Source organism: Sceloporus undulatus, chromosome 2 (genome assembly GCF_019175285.1).
Source record: "Sceloporus undulatus isolate JIND9_A2432 ecotype Alabama chromosome 2, SceUnd_v1.1, whole genome shotgun sequence".
NCBI lineage: Eukaryota > Metazoa > Chordata > Lepidosauria > Squamata > Phrynosomatidae > Sceloporus > Sceloporus undulatus.
Window position 1 is genome coordinate 211081785 of NC_056523.1, and position 22377 is coordinate 211104161.

General features: G+C 37.3%; 1 protein-coding gene across 3 annotated transcripts in view; it reads right to left on the bottom strand.

The window, feature by feature from the left end:
• FSD1L (fibronectin type III and SPRY domain containing 1 like) overlaps nucleotides 1-22377 on the bottom strand; it is a 41287-nt gene that overhangs the window by 14929 nt on the left and 3981 nt on the right. For all 3 annotated transcript variants that reach the window (XM_042453312.1, XM_042453311.1, XM_042453310.1), the window contains exons 2-7: nucleotides 17352-17447; nucleotides 15998-16129; nucleotides 11704-11805; nucleotides 8238-8260; nucleotides 4961-5082; nucleotides 1292-1501 (exon numbers count right to left, since the gene is read on the bottom strand). In XM_042453312.1, coding sequence (XP_042309246.1) covers nucleotides 1292-1501; nucleotides 4961-5082; nucleotides 8238-8260; nucleotides 11704-11805; nucleotides 15998-16129; nucleotides 17352-17447 — 685 coding nt within the window. The remainder of the gene's footprint in view (nucleotides 1-1291; nucleotides 1502-4960; nucleotides 5083-8237; nucleotides 8261-11703; nucleotides 11806-15997; nucleotides 16130-17351; nucleotides 17448-22377) is intronic.

Below are 22377 nucleotides of genomic sequence, written 5' to 3' on the forward strand. Positions count from 1 at the left end.
TATACACCCTCCTTTTACTGGACATATCCTCTTTTTCAGAGAAAAAAAAATCTGTTTGGTCAGATTTTTAAAATGCCAGGGGACTTGTTAAATGTCTGCAGCTCCTTCACTTCATGCTCGCTCCACTAGGAGAAGGGATGCAGGCTGACCTAGCAGAGAGAAAAAGAGATAGCAATTTGGGAAGTGAGGGACAAGGGAGATGGTCCCAGAGGGAGAAGGCAAGCTAGTTGAGGGAATCCCCAGGTCTATGAGGAATGGATTTGGGGGTGATGGATCAGGGCAGTTTGATGGAGCACCTGTCAGAAATGGTGGAGAAGGGAGAAAGGGACGGCAAAGTTGTTCTTTAAGCACAATGAAGGACAGGAATATTTCTAGTAGCATTTGTTGAAGCTTATACAGTAGGGGTACTGAAAGTGAGAGTCATCATAGTGATTAATGGTATGAAGTAGTGAGTTGGTAAATGCGTCCTCTTTTTTGCTTTTCACAATATACAGTCTGCCCTTCTTATACACAGATTTTTTATACACAGATTCAAGCATCCACGGTTTGAAAATGTTCAAAAAAAGTATAAATTTCCAATATCAAACCTTGATTTTCCATTTTTTATAAGGGACACCATTTTGCTATGTCATTATATTTAATGGGACTTGAACATCCACGGATTTTGTTATACACGGGGGATCTTGGAACCAAACCCCAGCATATAACAAACGTCCACTGTAGTAAGTCTAGCATAGATGAAATAATAATGGGCTTACAAAATTACAAAATTATAACAAAAGCAAAAATGCTTAGGTGAAAAACATAAGAAACAATGAATAAAGGAATGTTTTCCAGTAGCCCATTCTTTAAAATTCTTTGACAATGTTACAAGAAAGCAACAATAATGCAAATTTGCATTGTGCAATTTTAACCCTATGTCAAAATAAAGTCAACCTGGAACAGACTGAACTCCCTGGGATAAAATTTTCTCCTGAGGTCCAATAACACCCTGCACTGTATTCTAATTGTTTTGTTTTGATATAAAAAGGATGTACAAAAAAAAAATCTAACTTGGCACTTTCAATGTGGTGTAATCAATTTATGATAACCATATAATAAATTATTTTCCTGTCCTTTTTTGTGAAGTTTCTCAAATCACATAAGGTGCTGGTATTTACATTTTCTATTTGTTTCAAAGGAGTAAATCAGATCCCAGATTGTTTGATGAGTTACTCTCTTTGACCTTCCTGTCGTAGAAAGTTCTGCCAGAATTCTAGTCAACTGGAAGAGAAAACAAAAATGAAATTACCTGACAGAGTATATTCTGTGCCCTTAATATAGTCTATAGTTTCCCAGCACCTCTCATCTTTTATTCGAGGAAGCCCATCAAAGTTGGTTTTTCTATATTCTAGAACATAGTGATCAATTTTGCTGTCTTCTTCTGTCATTTGCCAGGATACTGTTACAGAGTTGTCAGCTACGAGGCAGTCTGATAGAACTATTTCTGGAGCTCTGGGAACTGTTAAAGAAGAAAAGGAAATGAGAATATTGAACATCTAGGATGCTTATCCATATGGAATTCTTTCAAAAGGTCCAAATGATTGAGCACACACTTGAGTGTAAAAGAGATCCAATGTAAAATAGCAGTTTGAGTGCTGAACTAGGATTCTGGGAAACTCAGCCATGGAAATTCCTTGAGACACCCTGGGAAAGCCACAATCTCAGCAATGAGGGAAGGCAATGGCAAAACTCCTCTGAATAAATATTGCCAAGAAAAGCTCATGATGGTCAACATAATTTGGAGTTGAAAGTAAACCACAACAACAGACAGAGTTTTGGAAACACGTTTAAACAAACATGACCATATAGCCTGATGTTCACTTGCACTTAGCCCAATCGCTTGTACTTAACAGTTTGATTCCATGGACCTTGACAAAACTAATTTAGTAGACAGTTAGGTCAGGACTGCATTCTGAATGCTTCTATGAGATTTTAAAATGTTTTTAGAACATAATTCTAAACTATGTCCATTAATAGTAAAGTTACTGTACCTTTAAAAAGTTTTAATCTCCTGTTCTAGATGTACAAATTGATAACTTTTTAACTATCAAATGGCAATCTAGAACTGCTAAGAATTTACCTACTGCAGAAATGGACAACTGTGGAAGACTAGGGGGGCACATTGGTCCCTCCCATGAAATCTTGGGGGGGCTGGACCTCCCAAATGCACTACCCTGCCTGCAAAAACATGGGGAAACTGTTTTGCCCACAAATGCTACATCATCATCATCATCATATTTATTTGTATCCCACTTTTTCCCCATAATTGGGATTCAGAGCAGCTTAGTTTAAAAAAAAACAGTACTATTAAAAACATACAAAAGTGATGCATTAAAATAAAATAAAGTTATTACAATATTTAAACAGATCACTTGTTAAAAGAATAAAATAAGGTTTAAAAGATAGAAGTGTTGTACTGTACACCCTCTGGGGGGATTTCAGCCAAGTTTCAGGGGAGGGGCTGCAATTTTAGGCACAGGATAGCCCTTTTTTACAAAAACAGAAAGTGAGCAGAAGCCTCTCCTAGGCCTAAATTGGCTCTTTGAGGACAAACATGTAATGAAAATACATCCATTTCCCCTAGAGGAAATTTGGGAGCATTCTGAGGCAAATAAATGGCCCTGGAGGAGCCACACCTTGCCCAACCCTGACCTAATGGATCAAATATGCTACGCCAATAACTATATTCAAGATCGTAGGTGTCCTTAATTTAAGCTTGGGGAGATATGTCCAGAAAGACTAATTAAAAATATATCATAATGTTATACTCTAGGATAAATGCACCTCCAAGTTGTGAATTATGTATTCTACAGCTTTTGAACTGACACAAACCTTTCCAGCTCTAAATTTTTTGTAAACATTAACTGAATGTGGGAACACTGAGCATCCCATTCTGCTCTGGTTCTTTTGAAAGAAGAACCAAGTCCCTCACACTACAGGTATCAAATCACAAAATGAGAATCCCCTCCCTCTCCTCTAACTGAGGGGATAGAATTTCTCATTATGTACTGAACAATGCTGCATGCCACTGTTTTCCCATGGGTTAACTATGTTCTAGATATATAACAATGCAAACAGATATGGTTACATTCTTCATGAGGCTGAAGAAACTAACCACAACACAAGGGTTAATCCCTATAAAGCATACATCACTTACAAAGCAGAGCTCAGATCATCTGTATACACGTTTGAAAGCTGTTCATAGCTGTGTTCATGCAAGCCAATCAATACTTTTTTTTTAACTTGCAACAACTTTTTTATGCTAAGTCAAAAGATATAACATGGCCAAGTGAGAGTCTAGAGTAGACAAAGGTATCCCCAACTCAACTCCATTCACCACATTAATACTCCACTATCCAAAGCCTGATGAAAGGAAGTATCCTGAATTTCAACATTAATACAATTACCATGCACACTCAATTATAAGTCAAAAAAAATCTATGCCCTAAAATATATGCTCTAAAACCCTGAGTCAACTTATATACAGGTCAATACAGTAATACTGCTTAGAAAGGTCCTGAAAGAAGCTTTGCCCCGATGCCCCACTCTCCCTGTCCTGGCAGTAGTTTCTGAAAGAGCTGCTAAGGCAGGGAGTGTATGTGAAAGAGGTGATTAACCTTCTCAATCTGATCGATGTGAAAACCTTCTCACCCCATTCTACTCCTCCTCCTCCTCCTCCTCCTCCTCCAGATCTCTCTAGATCTCTATGACCACCAAACATCCAATTTCCCTCCATTTCCTTCCCTTCTCAATCCAATGTTAAAACCTTCTCCTCCAGCACAAAGGGTGTTAGGTGGTCAGGAGAGGTCCAGAGAAGAAGAAGGCGGGAGCAGTGTCTTCTCTTTTAGGACCTTTATTACATGCCCCTAAATTTTACCCTCAGATTATCCACAGGTCATATCAAAATCTATGATTTTGGCCCCCAAACTTGCCTTCGACTTATAAATGAGGGTTGACTTGTACATAAATATATATGGTAATTCAGGAAAACTGAAAGAGTTGCTTCAATCAAATCTGCATGATTTATAAATCTACAGCAAAACGCTACTTTTGCTGTTTTTCCAGGGTCAGCGAATACAGACAGAAGGGAAGAAGCAACAAATAAAAGAGTTGACAAGGACTTAAGCCAGTCCTACCAACTGAATATTCTGGAGTGAAGTACCAGCAAGTCATTCAGTTACAAGTGCCAAAGTTAGATATGCCAGAAAGGAGAATCACTTGCACATCACAGAAGTCATTTAAAGCTCAACTATTTGTAGCAGTCTGTCAGAAACAATGTCCAAAGTGAAAACTCAGAAGTGCCCAAAGTGTTTTGGACCTTTATAGCAAGAGATTCCAAACAATTCATCATCCACAAGATAAATCAGGTTTGATATTCTGACAGTTTTAATTTGACATTTCAGTACAAAGTCTTAGATTATCCTTGCATGAGCAGAAATAGGGTATCAAAATGTTACATGGACTTTGGCTTTGTAGGATAGAATTTTTTTAAAGGCAAAACTCACTGACTAGCAATTATACACGAACTCTCCTAAATTAGCAGGGAAAACTATGCCTCTGTACATGAATATCTGGCAGCGCCCCAAATCTCCTAGATCACACCAGACACAGTTTAGCTACCACTTTTCAATACTCATTATTTGATCAGTGGCTTCAGATAAGCTCCAGGATTATATGTGTGAACACACCCAGCAGGTCAACAGACATTGTTAAAAAAAATGAAATGCAGGTTATGTTATGATGTATACAACCATGATCGTAAGTAGGGGAAAGTGCCCAGTCCTCCTATAGCTTTAATATGCATTACATAATGACCTACGGTGGCAAGCAGCAGTAATTGTCCTGCATTCATTCATATACCCCATTTTTGGCAAGGCAAAGTCAGCCCCTTGTTTGCTGCAGCACAGACTATTTTTACCTGGCAAAAATTTTAGAGCCTGGAGCATTTGTCTTTCCTGAGAGAAGTCCACCATCAAATGCGTCATGTTGTCACTCACTTTGGGTTTCAAAGACAGGCGGAATGCTGGAGCCATTGTAACTCTAAAATAACAGAAATTACAAAGGAAAATTCTTTAAATCTTGAACAGACAATGGTCAGGCTGTGGAAGATGTAATGTTCATTTTTACCACTGATCTATTAATATGCAAACTGATTATGGTCATTTCTAAGAAGCATAATTCACTTAAAATGTTGATATTTGATAGCTAGGAATGCATGCTCCAGTAATCACTTTTGTAGGAAAATACAAAAAGCAATCAAGTGACAACAGTAAGATGTCTGGAAGTTACTGGAAAATATTAAATCCTTCAGTGGTTACTCCTTATTGTAGGGAAAAAACATGGTAGAATTGGCAAAGAATGGCTGCTTCAATCTGTACTAATTAAGATACTGAGCATAATAAGAACTTGTTTTTCAAAGAGGTCTCAGAATATATAGCGTTCTAATATCAGTTTTACATCCCTTACTAATAACATAGTTGATTATTAATGAACATTAATATACATTAATGAACACTATCTCTTCTGGTATTTGATGTGCCAAGTAGACCTGACTTATTTAAGTGTCTCTAGCCAAGTGTCTAACCTGTAAAAGTTCTTTAACCTTGGTATTTAAGCTACATATTATACAACCAAAAATCCAAATCTTTATTTGCTTTACTATCTGGCTCACAAAATATTAAGTATAACAAGTTAACCTAGCTCATAGTAAGGATACTGTCCCTTGTGACTTACAAATTAATCAAATGAGACAAGAAGAGCTGGGCCCTAGAATCATGTGAGTAAGCTCCAGTTATGGAAAGCGTACTAACAGTGCTCTCTAACAGAAGAGGATGAAGCAACCACCCCCCTGAAGAGGGAGATAAAATACACCCCAGAAGATGTTGTTGGACTGCTATTTCTGGCATTCTTCCCTATTAGTTATGCTGGACAACAGAGTCACATTTGGTAAGCCTGTACAGAAGGAACAGGTCCTCTTTGGACTAGAACAGGAGGAGATGTAGAGAAAAATTAAATTCTTCATAACCCACTCCCACCCCCCTTTATGGTTAGCAGAAGCCTCTGCTGTATCATAGGCACTTCAGTTCATTTGAGGGAACCTTAGAATCAATTCCTAAATCTTTATCACTGGAGTGAATGAACTCTAGAAAAACAGTTACTACTTTAATGTGCTGTTGAAAAACAGCCTTATAGCATTACAGAATTCAAGAGCTCTATTCAAAAACACGTTTTCATAAAGTAGAGTCTACCAGTGTGGTGTAAGGACTTGAACATTGGATTAGGACACTGGGAGAACAGGGTTCGACTCCTGGCTTGGCCATGGAAATTCACTGGGTGACCTTGGCAAAGTCACAGTCTCTCAGCTTCAGGGGATGGCAATGGTGAACCCCCTCTGAAGAAACATGTCGAGAAAAGCCCATGATAGGATCACCTTAGGGTCACAGTAAGACAGGAACAACCTGAAGGCACTCAACAGCAGCAACATGTCTACTTCACCCGTATTTTATGCTTTGGGAATTATATGACATGAGACTCTAGTCATTCTGAATAAACCAAATCTCCTTAAAATAGTACAGTCGGTCCTTCTTATACATGGATTTTTTATACACGGATTCAAGCATACACAGTTTGAAAATGTTCCAAAAAAGTATAAATTTACCTTGATGTTCCATTTTTTATTAGGGACACAATTTTACTATGTCATTATATTTAATGGGACTTGAGCATACACGGATTTTGTTATACACGGGGGATCTTGGAACCAAACCCCAGCGTATAACAAGGATCCACTGTATAAAGTCACAGTCTTAACTAAAAGAAAAAGTTAGGGTATGCACTGAATTAGGCTTCCTCAAAGCAGCAGCTAAGGAAGGAAATGGGTTCAAAACAAGGAGGATTAGATTGCTAAGTCTTTCTTCAAATGGAACTACTGTGGGGGGGGGGGGACTACATTTTCAGGGCTCATGCTGCAGCTTCTCAGACCTCTGAGCCAACTCACCACAGTGATGAAGACACTCCACTACATTTCCATCTAGACTGTCACCCTTACTCCACCTCAGGAGCACATACTTCAAAACCGCACTACAGAAACTAAACAGGCTCTTACCACCCATTTTCTTCTGAAGAATATTTAGTCTTGCACTGCAGGTTTCATAACCTTTATCTAAAGAACTATGAAAGGTCTTAATGTGAGATGAATCTCAGACCACTAGGAGACTTCTCACATAGGGTTTGTTCTATGTTTGTCTGTATTTTGTGTAAACTCTGGGCCAGGCTAAATGCTACATGTGAAAATTAAACATTTGTATATTTAGAGTGTCTATGTACCTTGTAGCACATGAGAACTGTGGGGAACAGATTTTGGCAACAGAAATAATTTGGAACCTCCACATTTGCTGGAGTTAGGTGCACAGGACTCCCATGAAAGTGGAAAAACTGCAAATAAAAAACCACTACTTTTTTTATCTGCGATAACAACTCTCTAGGAATCTCTAGGTCCTCCGGCACATGTCTATGATCAAGATCTGTCAGATGGTGACCATGAAATTGCACTGGACGATCTACAAATGCCTAGAGAGGTGTTCTCTCTAGGAATCTCTAGGTCCTCCAGTGTGACTTTTGGCAGAAATTGACCATAGAGTCATGCTGGAGGACCTAGAGATTCCTAAAGAGAATATCCTAGAGAGAGATATTAATCAAATAAGTGAATAATCAAATCCATAAGAGTCAAAGCCGCAAATGTGGAGGGATAACTGTAATAGATAGGTGTACAAATTTTTTGTTTTCAGACTTTCATAATAATCAAGTTGTCTTGGTTAAATTATGTACTAAATCTGAATTTTGCTGGGTCATGGCAAAGTGCCTTAACATGCAATGAAACATTCACACAACATTACTGAGCTCTAACAGTCAAAGGTTTCAGGGCTACTCTTACACTGCACCTAAAAAACTACAATAGTGACAACCATGTTTTTATTTGAAGTGTGACCACTTTCTTTGTGAATGGAAAGTTCACACACAAAGGCAGCAGGTGGTATAAAGCGAAATGCACTATATTTTGTTACCATGCAAATCTTATTTTTATATTCTGGTTGATGAATGCTAAATAAAAATGATCAGATGAGTGACTTGAAACTTGAATTCTCCATTCGTGTTAAGAAAAAGTAGGAACAGAATCAAAGAAGTTTGTACCGTACCTATCCTTGATCTGTCTGGCAGCCTTGAGGTGCATCAGGAAGAAGAGAGAGAAGGTAGTTAATGGTTTCATGCAAGTTTCATCTGCAGTAACATGCAAGAAAGGGTTAGCATATGAATCTCAGATGTCAACCAGAATTTTATCAAATATTTGCCCCATAAGCATTGTTAATTCATGGTTATTAGAAATCCAGCAATAAGCAAACAAAGTAATTTCAACAAGCCACAAACCAATTCTAAGTTAGGTGACATCAGAACACAGTACTGAACAGTAACATTAAAATAATCTGCTCAGTTCATGAACAGCCAAGTGAAATTCGACATACTGTTAGTCATGACATCAGTTGCCCTCCCACCTCCAGCAACCATATAAGCTCTGCATTTATTGGATACTCCCCACATTTTTAAAATCCCAAAGCCTCTAATCAAAGTATAGTTTTTTGGTAAACTAAATTTTATCTTCTGATGCAGGATCCTGTACTGAGAGAAATGTGAGATTTAAATTCAATAAATAAAATAATTAAATAAATAATTTAGCAGCCCAAAATGGGCAGATTACCATTATACATTGTAAGACACTGCAAAACACCCCCAAAAGCTGTTATATTCTAGTGAGCATGTTCAGACTCTAAAAGAAAGATAGTAGCCAGGCTACAAAATTTCCTTGGGGTCAGAGGAACCTTATGAAATATTACGGCTTCTTGTTGTAGGGAGCTGCAAAAGAACTAAATAAAAATCCTGTCAGTCATAACTGCTTGCTATGATTTTCCAAGTCAAAAAGAATGCCAAAAAAGTCAGAACCTCCTCCTGTCAACAAAAGTCTGATTTTAAAAAAATCTGTTGCCCTTTGTGAATCAAGCAACTAGTTCTTCATGTATATACTAAACAAAAGAGTAGAATGAATACCCCTCAATCACCACAGTGCAGTGTCTTAGCTCATGAGATAACCATGTGGGATGGAGGAGATTATAAAAGACAGAGCTTTCCTGACTGGGATTTCAGGTGTCTGACAAGGCTTTCAGCATTAAATGTATAATGCAACAAGCAATGGTATAGCAGAGCTACAGTTCATGGTGTTGAAGCCCTAGGACATTTTCATTAGCAGAGGAGGACTTATTCTGATACACACCCACACACTTGTGTTCTTTCTGAATCAATGGGCAATCCCTACAGAAGCTTGAGAAAAAAGGTATTTTTTTAAGTCATAATGTATTTGTAAGAGCTATCTCTGTTGCAATCAAAATATTTAGTGGTGGCTCCTGACTGAGCAAAACCCATTAGCTTTACAGACAAAGTGATAAAAACTGGTAGAAATGTTTTCGATAGATAGACAGATATACAGGCAGAGCAACAGAGGTGTTTGCATTTCCCCCTCCCTGGAAGTGTGTCTAAAGGGTATCAGGATGAAGGCCTGCACTCAAAACTAATCACTATAGCACTGGTAACAAGGCAATATGACATTTATCAAAGATGCAGATTGTGTGATGGATGAAGAAGAAATACTAATTTCTATACTTTCAGTATATGAAGAATTTTCTAATTACAATCATTGCATCCAAGGTACAAAAAACCACAGTGACTTCCCTAAGGCCACACAGTGAACTTTACATAATTGCAGTTCAGTTGCTTGTCATCTCTTATGTACTAGACAAAAACCCTCCAAGCTATTTTCTTCTACCATCTTCAACCAGACCACAGATATTCCTAGTCTACATGACGATTGCTTAAATTGGTTACTGCATAAATATTTAATGGAAAATGGATCAAAGATTAAATTACTCAATGAATTTAGCTAGAAGGGAAATGAACTCCTTCTATATATATTCTGCTACCTCAGCAATTAGCCATAAGTAGAGTTGAACTACTTTTCATGGCAAATTTAACAACCTACGTAATTAATTTTGATAATCACGCAATAGTGAAGAATAGCAACTGTATGAAGCAAAAGGAAACTGAGTATACTGCCATGACAAATACTGGCTATGGTCAGCAACAATCAGGATTCTTCTCTATCCAACTTGCTTCTTTCATCATTTGAACTGAAGCACTTTTAGAATTCCTTCTGAAAACCTAAATATGACATGGCCACCAAGAGAATGGTTTCATGAGTTTTGTAAACCAAATAAGCTTCATTTGGCTGTGCTCAGCAAAGAACTTTTCAATACAGAAAGTGATGAAACAGCAACTTTTCAAGCACTCACGTATTTAAGATTTACCAATCCAAATTATTTTGGATCTATGATCATTTGGCAAGCATAAAAGGATGGAGCAACAAGCAGAATTAGGATTTGTTGTCAGGCTCAGAAAAGCAGAAATAATCAGGGAACTGGAGACCAGGAATCTGGACAAAGTCCAGGGGAAACACTGCAGCAGATGGAAAGGAACTATAATCTAGGAGAGAATAAGACCAATTAACCAGAATCAAAAACTAGGATAGACAATAACTGAGGACAAAGGGCTGCCAGATGGGATGTGAACAAAGGGTATCTAAGAAGCAACTTTTACTATTGTGTTTTTGCTCTGGTTTAATTTCTAGGTAAGCTACCCAAAGCATCTCCAAACAAGCTGGCCAAACAAATCAAATCACATTTTAACTTTAAAACAGGTTTCACTTCAAACACTTGAAGCTAACATTCCAAGTGTTCCTTTGCAATTACTTCAAGTGTTAGTTTTAAAGCATTACATAATGGAACAAGCACCTCCCATTCCATTTAAGAAAAAATCTGGCAACAAGTATAAGGAAAAAGTGATAGGCATTGTTAGTATAAATAAAACATCAACCCAAAGTAATTAAAAAGCCAACATGAAAAATCCATGTTACAGAATTATTGGTACCACATTATAATGGAAACTAACGGATCATTTTATTTATATGTTTATCTCAAGCATTTGTTGATAATCTCTCAGCCCATTACTCTTTCTACTTCACTCCTGGTTTGTAGGTTTTCCCCTTCAACAATACATTATTATATGGTAACACTGATGCCTTTATGGTTTTCATGCTTTCTACCTTTTGAGCCTGAAGAGACAATGACAGTTCTCTGCAAAGTATTAAATATATATATAGCAGTAATACTGATTTGATCCTAGAAGTTTGGAGCTATAAGATGTTTTTAATACAATACATGCTATCATAAAACTTATCAATTCAGCTACCTCAGCAATCATTAGCTCTTTACCAACCTTCTACCTCTATAGTTCTTTCAAACAATCTACAGAACTTATTTTATGTACACACATGAAAGTTAAACCTGGCTACAAAATCATCATGTGTGTGGTTCTATTTTCCCAGAGCAGTGTTACTATATCCACATGAAATACTTAAAGTATAATGTTTAACGTTAAAGCGATTCCACTCAATTCCCACAGTTCTACCACAAAGTATTATTCATTTTAAGTTAGTTGCAGACAGACAACATACTATTAGGTAGCATCCCCTTTCTTGCTCACATTAGGCAATGTTTATACCTTTGAAAATTCCTCAGTGTCCTTTACGTCCAGTGACCGTGTGGCAAATTCCAGCAATTCTTCAGAGTTCTCTAGGGCACTACTACATTGGCTAAGTTGACTCTAGGGGGAAAAACAAACACTTAATTATACAAACTTGTACCAGGTTTATTAATTAGAAAACTCATTTTAGAGCTCTCCCTTTTCGATTATATGTTTTGTTCAGAACTATGGTGAGAGGCCATAGTTCAGCAGTGGAGGACATGCTTCACACTGGGAAGGTACAAGGTTTGATTACTGACATCTCCAGGAAAAAGCAGCAAGCAGCACATGATACAAACTTTCTGCCTGAGACCCTAAAAGTGCTACCACTACGATGATCAACACTGGTCCAAATAGACAAATGGTCTAATTGGGAATAAGGCAACCTCTTATATCATGTCTGCTGCCCCTTGTTGTATGCTAGGTCTATCCAAGATATTTTTGTTGTACTAAGATAAACACCTCCTCTGTACATAGCCACCAGGTATATGCAGACTTGTTCTAAAAGTAACATATGCCAGAAGTCTCAAGGACCTATAGAACACAGACTACCACTCAACATGGGACTGTTCCATTTAAGTCATCCAAACATACACTGCCCAAAATACTGGGCAAAGACATATGCTTCCACCATCATTCAGATACCCAGAACAGCTTATTTTATCAGCTCCTAAGGCACTGATTGGCTGGTATGAAAAGAGGTGATCTGTAAAATATCCTTCAACCAAGCTATTTACAACTTAAAAGGTAATCATAATTCTTTCCAATTGGGCTTGTAAAGAAACTGATAACTAGCACACCCAAAACTAGATTTATTTATTTAATATATCGCCTTTCTCCCAGGATGAGAGCTAGGACAACCAGCAAACTAGAACAAATGCTTTAGGACCCTAAGAAGCTGGCAGGTCCTACACACATGCATCAGCACATACACACAAATCATCTTATATGGTGATGCTATCTAGCTATAAGTGCTCCTGAGATGGGGAATGTAGTGTAAATCTCTTTTTCCTTGCTCTCTCCAAGCTCTGGTAATTTTACAACTCACCCTGGATTCATTTTTCACATGTGAAGAAAGTGAAGAGGTGAATGGCACATTGTGGACTGAAATTCTAGCCTTGGTCACAACTGCTGTAGCTGAAAGGATGCTGGCCTTTCTCAGGCCTGAAAAGGATTGGCTCTGACCCCAAGAAGGGTTTCTAATGGCCTGACACTGTCAAGCCTGATCTGCTGCCAGTTAAGCCTAGCACTCCAACAGCGGAATTCACAAACACACAAAGGGACACGATTTTTGCAATTTCTCCTTAGTACCAACCCCTTTAATCTGTCCTTGAGTGCATCCCCTGCTGCATTCTGGACCAACTGTGATTGTCAAAGGCTTCCCATGCAAAACCATTGCAATTAGTGATCAAACCTACATATCTGGCCAGGTGTGACTTCAGCCTAAGTTGGATAAGGGGACTCCTAGCTATAGTTTCCAAGTATACCCCAAACTCTTATCACAATGACTGCCTGTATCCTTACCAAGGGCATCCCTGTGTTTTCTGGATTAAATCTTCATTTATTAGACCTTAACCAGCCTCAAACTGACTCCAGACACCAGTTCAGAACCTTAGCAGCTCCTTGGTGACAAGATGAAGAATTAAAATAGAACTGGACATCATTCATATTCTGTTAACAACACACTTGAAATTCCCAGATATTTTCTTCCATGCTCCTATGAAATAATATGGGAACAGAGCTGAACCCTGTGATATAACGATGGGCAAGTGTTCAAACGTAAGTTCCACATCACTTTCTGTAACCAAAGAAAACCATTTTCCTTCTCTCATTTATCTCTCAGAAACCCTCACCTACTGTGCTACATGTTTAAATGTCTCTGTTCAGTGTCAGCTTCCTATCCCAAACTCAAGTATTTTACAGAGAGACAGCCATGCTAGTCTGAAATATCAGTATGAGGAAGTACACCAAGTCTACAAGAGCGTATGCTACACCTTTTTCACACAGTTAGTCTCAAAGAAGCTACAAGACTACATTCAAGTATTTTAGTGATATATACCAGGATGCTAAGTTAATAGAAACAGGAGATGGAGAACATCCTTTTTCCACAGGTGGATGGGAGCGTGCTATTAGACTGTTATATTGAAGAATGAGTAAGTCCACCTCTTTGGTTAAAAAAAAAAGAACACTCCATCATGTAAAATAAATCATATGTACACGAAACTAGCATGTCAGAATGCTATTCTCCAAGTGAATTGTTATCTGAAATACTGGCATCTCCTCTCTCTGCGGAAGAGCACTCAGTCATGTGAACCTTTATCTACAACTCAATGATGCACCCTGTAACCACCTCAAAAATAACTCAACCATAGTGCTGTACGTGTAAATGTAAACATAGCAAGACACACCTGATAAATCCCTGGGTGAGTGCGATGTACTTTGGTCTGCTGTATTCAAATACAACCTAGAGAAATCTACAGATGCTGCAGGTTACTGAAGTTAATAATTCATAATGAAGGAAAATAATATACTACTTATCTAATCCAATTAACTGTTACACCCAGTAGGGATATAATCTGCTCCTGGTAGATCATAATATAAAGTGGCACTTAACTGTGAGGCGAATCAGTTGTGAATGCCTTTTCTTAAGTTTGCTCAGCATTAGAAGATCAGCATTTCTACCCAGTTATGCTGCATTTGCTGTATTAACTCTAAGGTTCAGGGAATGTCATGTGCTATTAAGTGACAATCTAGTCATACAATATTAAAGTATCCTGGTCACATTCCTCAAGACAGCAGTACAGTACTGACAAACAAGGTTTCTAGTGTCAGAAAGTCTATTGTCAGTTCACAAAGCAAAGCTCTTTCCCCCGACTTAACTGCTTTGTCAGCCCACCAGAAACATCACTATGTAACTAAATGCTATAGGTATGCTTCATGCATGTTTCAAAATAATTCAGACTTGCATTGATCACTGGAGAAATACAGCAGAATCTGTATTATATGAAAATCTAAATTACAACTAGGCACACAGAGTTTGTCTATATTTAGATATAAACATTTTCATTAAAGGAACCAAACAAAACTACACAACTCATTACCAAAATGAATTCATCACAGTAAATTTGTGGAACAGCTGAGGACAGCTACATATGTATCTTTATTATCCAATGGGTTGCACAAAACTGGAGCCAACAAATTTAAGCACAACGTATCAACATCTTGAGCATGTTTGCCAGCTCCAAGTTGATAAGTGCAGTAACAACCCTTGGATAAAACATTTACTTTTCATGTACAGTATCTTACTCTGAATGCCCACGCTATCCAAGCTTACTGGCTTCCATTTCATTTAACTAATGTGCTGACATAGGGATTTAACATACGCATGGTACAAAGCAAGACCACAGACAAAGGGCTTTCAATTATCTAACACAGGCATGTTAGTGTTATTGTCTGTTCTAATACTTGCTTGCATTTTTTCTGGGTTGATGTGCCTGAATATACTATACATTAGGATCTAGCAATAGATATCTTGCATACTGTACGCACCAATACCAATAATTTTCTTCATTTATAGATGTTCACATCTGCCACAAAGGTACAGCAAATGTAGTACGCAAACATAGCCTAGCGACTAAAGAAATAGTTACAAATTCCTGCTGCCCTGCCTGAAGCTGACAAGTCTTTATATAAGCCACATAGGGCAAAATTTGAGTGACAGTGTTTTACTTTTCTTTCCACATTCAATAGCAAAATGACACTAGAAATAAAGCTCTCAGTCTAAAATAAAGAGCCATACTCAAAGGTGCATCAAGTACTCTCTTTTTTTCACTCTTGAGTGTTACAGGAATTTTTATAACGTACATCTGAAAATTCTTATATGCTCATTTATCTAGCTATATTTAAATAGAAATCCATACTTTTACACAAGTATGCCTTTAACAGCATTCAAAGTTCCTTTGGAAACTGACGCACCTTTGCTTACAGACTCCCAAGTAAGTAAAATCACAAAATGTGATACCCTAGAAGGGAACAAAAGCAAGTTAAAAATTTAATATAAATTAAATGAATTTGTTCAAGACAAATAAAATACTAGTCATAGAACTTTTAAAACTTATTTTTAGACAGCCTTTGTAGCACCTTTGAGACTGAAAGAAAGAAGTTGGCAACATGAGCTTTCATAGTCTTCAGTCTACTTCCTCAGATGCATCGTAAGCATCTTAGTTTTTGAAACACAGTATTTTTAAGAAATCATTTTAATATCTGAAGTTACCTGAAGTTCTTGGGTTTTATGAGCATGTTCCTGCTTGATACTAGTTGTCATGCTCTCCTTCATCTCATCAAGTATTGAATATAAGCCATCAAACTCCTCATCCAGCTCAGCAATTACACTAGAAGAATTAGCCTGTAAATATAAACTAAGTTGCATAAGAACTGCAATATGAAATACATAGATTTGTTCAGCACAACTGTGAACAGTAGCCAGTCTACATTTCCTAAACATCATGCTAAATGTAAGAGCACCACAAGTTAATACTGATATGTAGAGATAAATATGTGTAGGACTTGATCTAAGGCTTTAGTAAGTCTGGCCCAAACAGAAGTCAGAGAAAATTACAACCTAGCATAATAATTGGTTTGGTAGGGTTTGCTACCCCCTTTCCAGAAGTTACCACATTTATATCCTGCCTTTTTTCATGAAGCACTGATAACTGTACATGAGACTATCCTAAATATTCTATACTTATCTTCTGTGATAGTCAAGACACAGATAATGACACATTTGGAACAATTTCACTCCAGTTCAATTATAACATTATGACCACTATTAAGAGGCAACTAATGCAAGATGCTGTAGCCCTGTGAGCACATACAGACTAAAACTGGAGATAGATGTGAGCGCCACCCTCCAATATCCCTGAAACACATGGATGAAAGTCAAACCTTTTCAGCTCAAAACTAGCTGGGAAAAGTAATTGAAGAATGGCAACCTGTAATACAGGCTTGGGAAATTAATTTTGGAATCAAGAAAGATATAATGATATAAAAGGAGAGGTTATAGAGCCTAGGAGTAGGCATGTATATAATTGGAACAACTTAAGATTATACTATCTTTTCTTTGGGAATCAAGGGACTTTATTTACTTTTAAATGCTTTAACCAAAGAGTATTGAAACTCTATGTTGGAACAAATGTAAAAATAACAAGAAGAGAGATATTATGTAAATTGTGTTATACAAGCGAAATTAATGGTATAAAAGGGGGGGGAACTAGCTGGGTCATATTGCAGACACATAAATCTATTTAAACTAGTGCTCATTCAGGTGCTCTCTGGCAAGCCCATTTTTTACCTGTTAACAGAGCAGGCAGAGAAAGCACTGTTGCCTCCTCAGGATGGCAGATTCCACATAAAAGCAATGATGGTTCAACTCACCAACCATTTGAAACCTAATTCCTCTCTTTATATGCAAGGCAAATATACAAATGAACTCAGAGGGCTCATGGGTTTTTTTTGGCCATTAGTCTGAAAAATGAAGAACTTAGCACCAATTTAGAGAGGTTTGTTTAGCTGTGAACATAGTATGTTTAGCTGTGAACATAGTATTTTACATAATCTTTACAACATACCTGTACACCTTTTAGAGTGTGATTTAGTGTTTCAATGAAATTTTGGATTTCATCATTTTTGTGTGCCAATGTAGAGATAATCCTTTGCAGAGCTTCCTAAAAGAATAAGAAGAGGTTCATTACATTATTATTATTAACCTTTATTTATAAAGCGCTGTAAATTTACACAGCGCTGTACATACAATCTTTTTAATTGGACGGTTCACATTCCTTTTTCATACACAACTTGTTAGCCTTCCAGCTAGCCATTACTAGTGAGCAACTTGTTTGGAAACATAGTTTGACTGTGCAGCTACTGCAGCCACAAAGACCTATGGTGGCAGACAAGTTGATAGCATTTTTAACATTTTTTCTCACCCGTAAGACAGGAATGCATGTAATACCACTTGCAACGCTGTGAAGTAGTAATATAACAAAGTCAATATGGATACACTTCCCGGACAATAAGCACAGTATCAACACAATTATGGTTTGGATCTATAACATTTTCATTGTTCAATATCAATAAAAGTGATATTTTATCCAATATATTTTTACCCTGCCTTTCTAGTGGGAGAAGAGTAATTTTGTTGCTGCTATAGGGGTCTGAAACCCATGCAGTCCTACTTATCACCCAGATACCTCATACCAAATGTACCTTCTGTCAATCCTTACCCTAGTGACACAGAAACTCCATGTTCTCCAAGCAAATTCTTCATATCTGTATTTTTGTGTTGTATAAAACGTATATACAATGTTATGTAACAGTTTTTGCTGTTGTTGTGTGCCTCCAGGTCTTTTTTTACTTATAGTCAAAAGTCTGGGAAATTCCTTTTCTTGAGGCAAAAAATAAATACCCATGTTTAGTGAGTATAAATATTCATATTTCAGAAATTATCAACTGGATTTTTGCATGGAAAAGACCCACTCCCAATAACACCCTTTAACTGCTTATAGCCAAAATTTAACAACTGTCCTAAGGCTCTGCTATGTTTAACAATTTTTGCTTCTGGTGTATTGTATCTTCAAAACCCCTTCAGTTTCAGACTTTATATGCCATGCCTCTGCAGTACTGCCACTTCTGTCATTTTTTACCACATTGCTTTGGTTTGACAGAGTGCTTTTACCACCAGCCAGTCCCCTAGATGAGCAATGTGTGTGTTGGCCTGCAGCTAACCCTTAGATCCTATAAATATAACTGTCAGCTTGTTTCAGTCAGAAAAACCTTCCCTTACTTTGATTAGAACACATTTAGTGCCACCACATGGAAAACGTTTTATTTCCACGAACAGAGGAGCAATAACCGATTTGGGGGCAAAGGTTTCTATCTGAAAGGTGCCAAGACAGTTCAATATACTGTATAGCCACTCCTAAAATACAAACATACCATCTGTGCTATTTTACACTTACCAATCACTTCTCCACAAATAAAAGTTTGAGAAGGAAACTTGTTAAACTAGAGTACTGTATGACGTTTTTTAAAAAATGAAAGCAAATGTGAGCAGAGTCTCATTAGCGAAGGCACATTTACATAGCTGCTCTTACTTACAGCCCCGTAATTTTAACTCACTTGAGTTACAATGACTCCTCACCTGCCCAATAAAGGAATGCAATTACTTTTAAACTGACCTTTACTAATTGTTTAACGCTGAAGTAGTGTATTTCAAACAGTTTTAAACTCTTCTAACTTATAGAAGTAAAGGTGCTTGGTAGAAGGCAGGAAGAAACATTTGCCTTTCCACATTAACGTTGCCTTGGGTCCCATGCTGGGAGAAAGGCGGTATAGAAATAAAATGATTAAAAGATGGCCTGACTAGCTTCTGCTGAGATTTGGAACAAAGCTGCTATTTTCAGCGAAGATCATCTGTTACTATTTATACAATGCTAGTAAAAAAACAAGTTATTTCTCTGAAAATCCACATGGCATCTGTCTCAACTATCCAGGTACCTGGAAAAAACAGCCAAATTTCTGATATCCATTACCCACAATAAATATAATGTTTCCTTACATTAAACCAATATTTATAGGTAGCCCATACTTATCTCTTATAATGTTTTTCTCCCTGCTCTTCACTAGAATTCAGAAAACCTGCTACATCTAAACAAGAAAGTTTAGTCATGGAACTAGCATCCAAAATTAAATAATTTGATTATCCTATGCTATTTTATCTGTGCAGTTGATAATCTGCATTTGCTTCCAGTGATGCAATGGTAGCATATTACTTCTTCCAGAGGTACACATTTAACCTTGCTCAGTTTGCTACATACTGAATTATTGATAAGAGTCTCTTCCATTCTCTAGCACATTGTCCTACTTTATCAGGATAGCAAATTCACATATGAACACCAGCTTTAAAGGGATTTAGGATTATATATACACTGGTCTCCATCAGTGCATGACACAACCATCTCAAATCTATGCCACACAGCTATATATAGTTGTCTCCCCAAAACACCTCTGAGCTGAAGTATATATGATGTGGGAGACCCATGAATCGCCTAACCCCTTCTTTACCAAATAATACATCGATCTGTCACATTTGGAACAGGCCTGTGCCATCAGGACAAAATGACTCTGAGAAGCTGCTGCTAGCTATAGAAGGGGAGAAGAACAGATGCTTGTGCTTTTGTCTCCTAACAGCCACCTGCAACTTCAGGGAGGGAACAGGGGAGATGAAGTATTAGAAAGGGAAGGCATCATACTGATCAATGTCAAAATACACTCTTATTGTGAACTCTGAATTTTCTAACAGACCAACACAGTTGTTTATATGTTATATGTTTTGGAGAAAAACAAAGGTAGTAGTTTATTCACTTTACAATTGCAGCTTGACATTAAGTATAAACGGATTACGATCTGGCCATCCTAAAGGATTAGCTTTCTCCTGACTAGAATAAGAATACCTTCCAGTTCTGAGATCTTTCTGCACTAATAAACTCTGCTCTTTGTCACCCCAGAGAGTTGGGGAGAGAAAGGATGCTTTAGTGAGCCATTTAATCCATTATCAGATTGGTATGATGCACAGCAAGATGTTATGCCACTGGTAGCAAGGAAACACTATGCCACACACAGGCAAGTAACACAGAAATAATAACTTATACCATGATTGTAAGAATATTTCACAACTCAAAAAATAGAATCTGTAATACTCTTATTATGTGCAATAGAATAATTAATCCTTCACTCTTTTGGATAGTTACAAACAAGAAAAAAATAAAACCAATACTATTTAGTTCTGTAAGTAACATTTCAGAATTCATCTAATACTGAATTCATCAAGATGTTTAAATTGTCACAGGACCTATTATCTACTCTAACAAATGATATTGTACGGTTAGAGATAGTACTAGCAAATTAATATACTGGAAGAGTGCCAACACATCCAATTGTCCCTCTTGCTAGCCTATGGCTGCTTTAAGTCTCAAACCCAAATGGCTCAAAACTAAACACAATTTAGAGTCAACCAAATACTTCAGGGGTCTCTACTATTGCTTCATGGACTCCCACTCACTGACTCTTAAGTCTCACCGATTTCTTTCAACAAACTTAATGGTGCTCACTTTGAAGCACAATGCATATAATATAAAGTAAGTCAAATGCAACTGTCCATTTTCTTAGCCACCAAAATTAAAGATAGTTGTGCATTTTAAAACATTTCTTAAATATGCCAAACAGAACTGCCACATGCATCAGGTAGAAATGCACATGCTCTACTTTGGTTTCACCTAGTCAAAAAGAAATGTTATGCAGACTGGCCTAAATCCAGTAGCTAATCCCAATTAGAGTAGAATTAATAAATTGGTTTATATAATTGTTGAATGTTAAGTCAATCAATTATCTACTTTACCTAGGAACAGCTATCTGACTTAGACTTTTACTTGTGTTTATATCGGTTATATTTATTGGGGCTATAGTCAGTGCAAACCTAATGTTCTGGGTTGAAGGAGATCTTTCCTGAAAGTAAACCCCACTCATTTCAGTCACACTTCAAAGTGTGCATGCTTCAGATTTGCTAGATGCATTTCAAAGCATCCCCTCCCCTCACAGGTTTAACATTTGAAAAATACCACTATTTTTTTTTCCAAACCCAGAAGTCAACTGCTGGTCACTTTGGTTCATCTGTCTATTGGCATTTTGACAGCATATAAAGCCTACAGCAGTTTCCAGGGCAGAAAACTGCCCCCAGACACATTAGAGTTGCCCACCCATGCTGTAATGGTTGCTGGCAACATCAGCTGTCTTTCACAAATGTTTAAAGGCAGAATAAGATACAAGTATGTTAATAATTTGATTTGACTGTATTAGTATTACTAATTAAAAGAATGAGGACTGAGACAGGAAATACCTGGTTCAAATTTTATCTTCTGCCATGAACTCGCTGAAGGATTTTGAAGTAGCTTGATCAGTAGGAATATTACTAAGCTATTGTATAAACATACAGTAGTTTTATCCTAAGCATAGCTAAAATTGGCTGATACGTTAAAAATAAAGGCAGTTAAGACAGAAAAATGTTGGCTTAGATTCTTTCCCTCTACCCCAGAAACTTCATTTTTTATCTCCAACTATTCAAAAGGCTTTACAAAAGGGCCATAAGAGTATCTCTTAGGGGTGTGTGTGTGTGTGTGTGTGTGCCTTAAAGTAGCCTCTCAATTTATGGCAACCCCATGGATTTTATAGGGTTTTCTTAGGCAAGAATACTCAAGAGGTGGTTTCACCACTGCCTTCCTCTGAAATATAGCCTGTAACACCAGGAATGAATCCAATTACTAACCAGGGCTGACCCTGCTTAGCTCCCAAGATCAGGTGGGATCTGGTGCTTTAGGTACTGCTCTACAAAACTAGGAATGCAACCAATGGTTCAAAAATAATTTCCCACTAAAAAAATCTCTTTTAATAAAATAGTTTTAAGTTTACTTATATCGTGTCCTAATCAGATCAATATTGTGTCCAAATCAGATCTAGGCTTTCCATTTAGGGTTAAAGTCTAGGTACCAGTAAGACAGTATAGCTAATAAAGCCCCAAAGGTGTAGATTTTGAGATCCCTG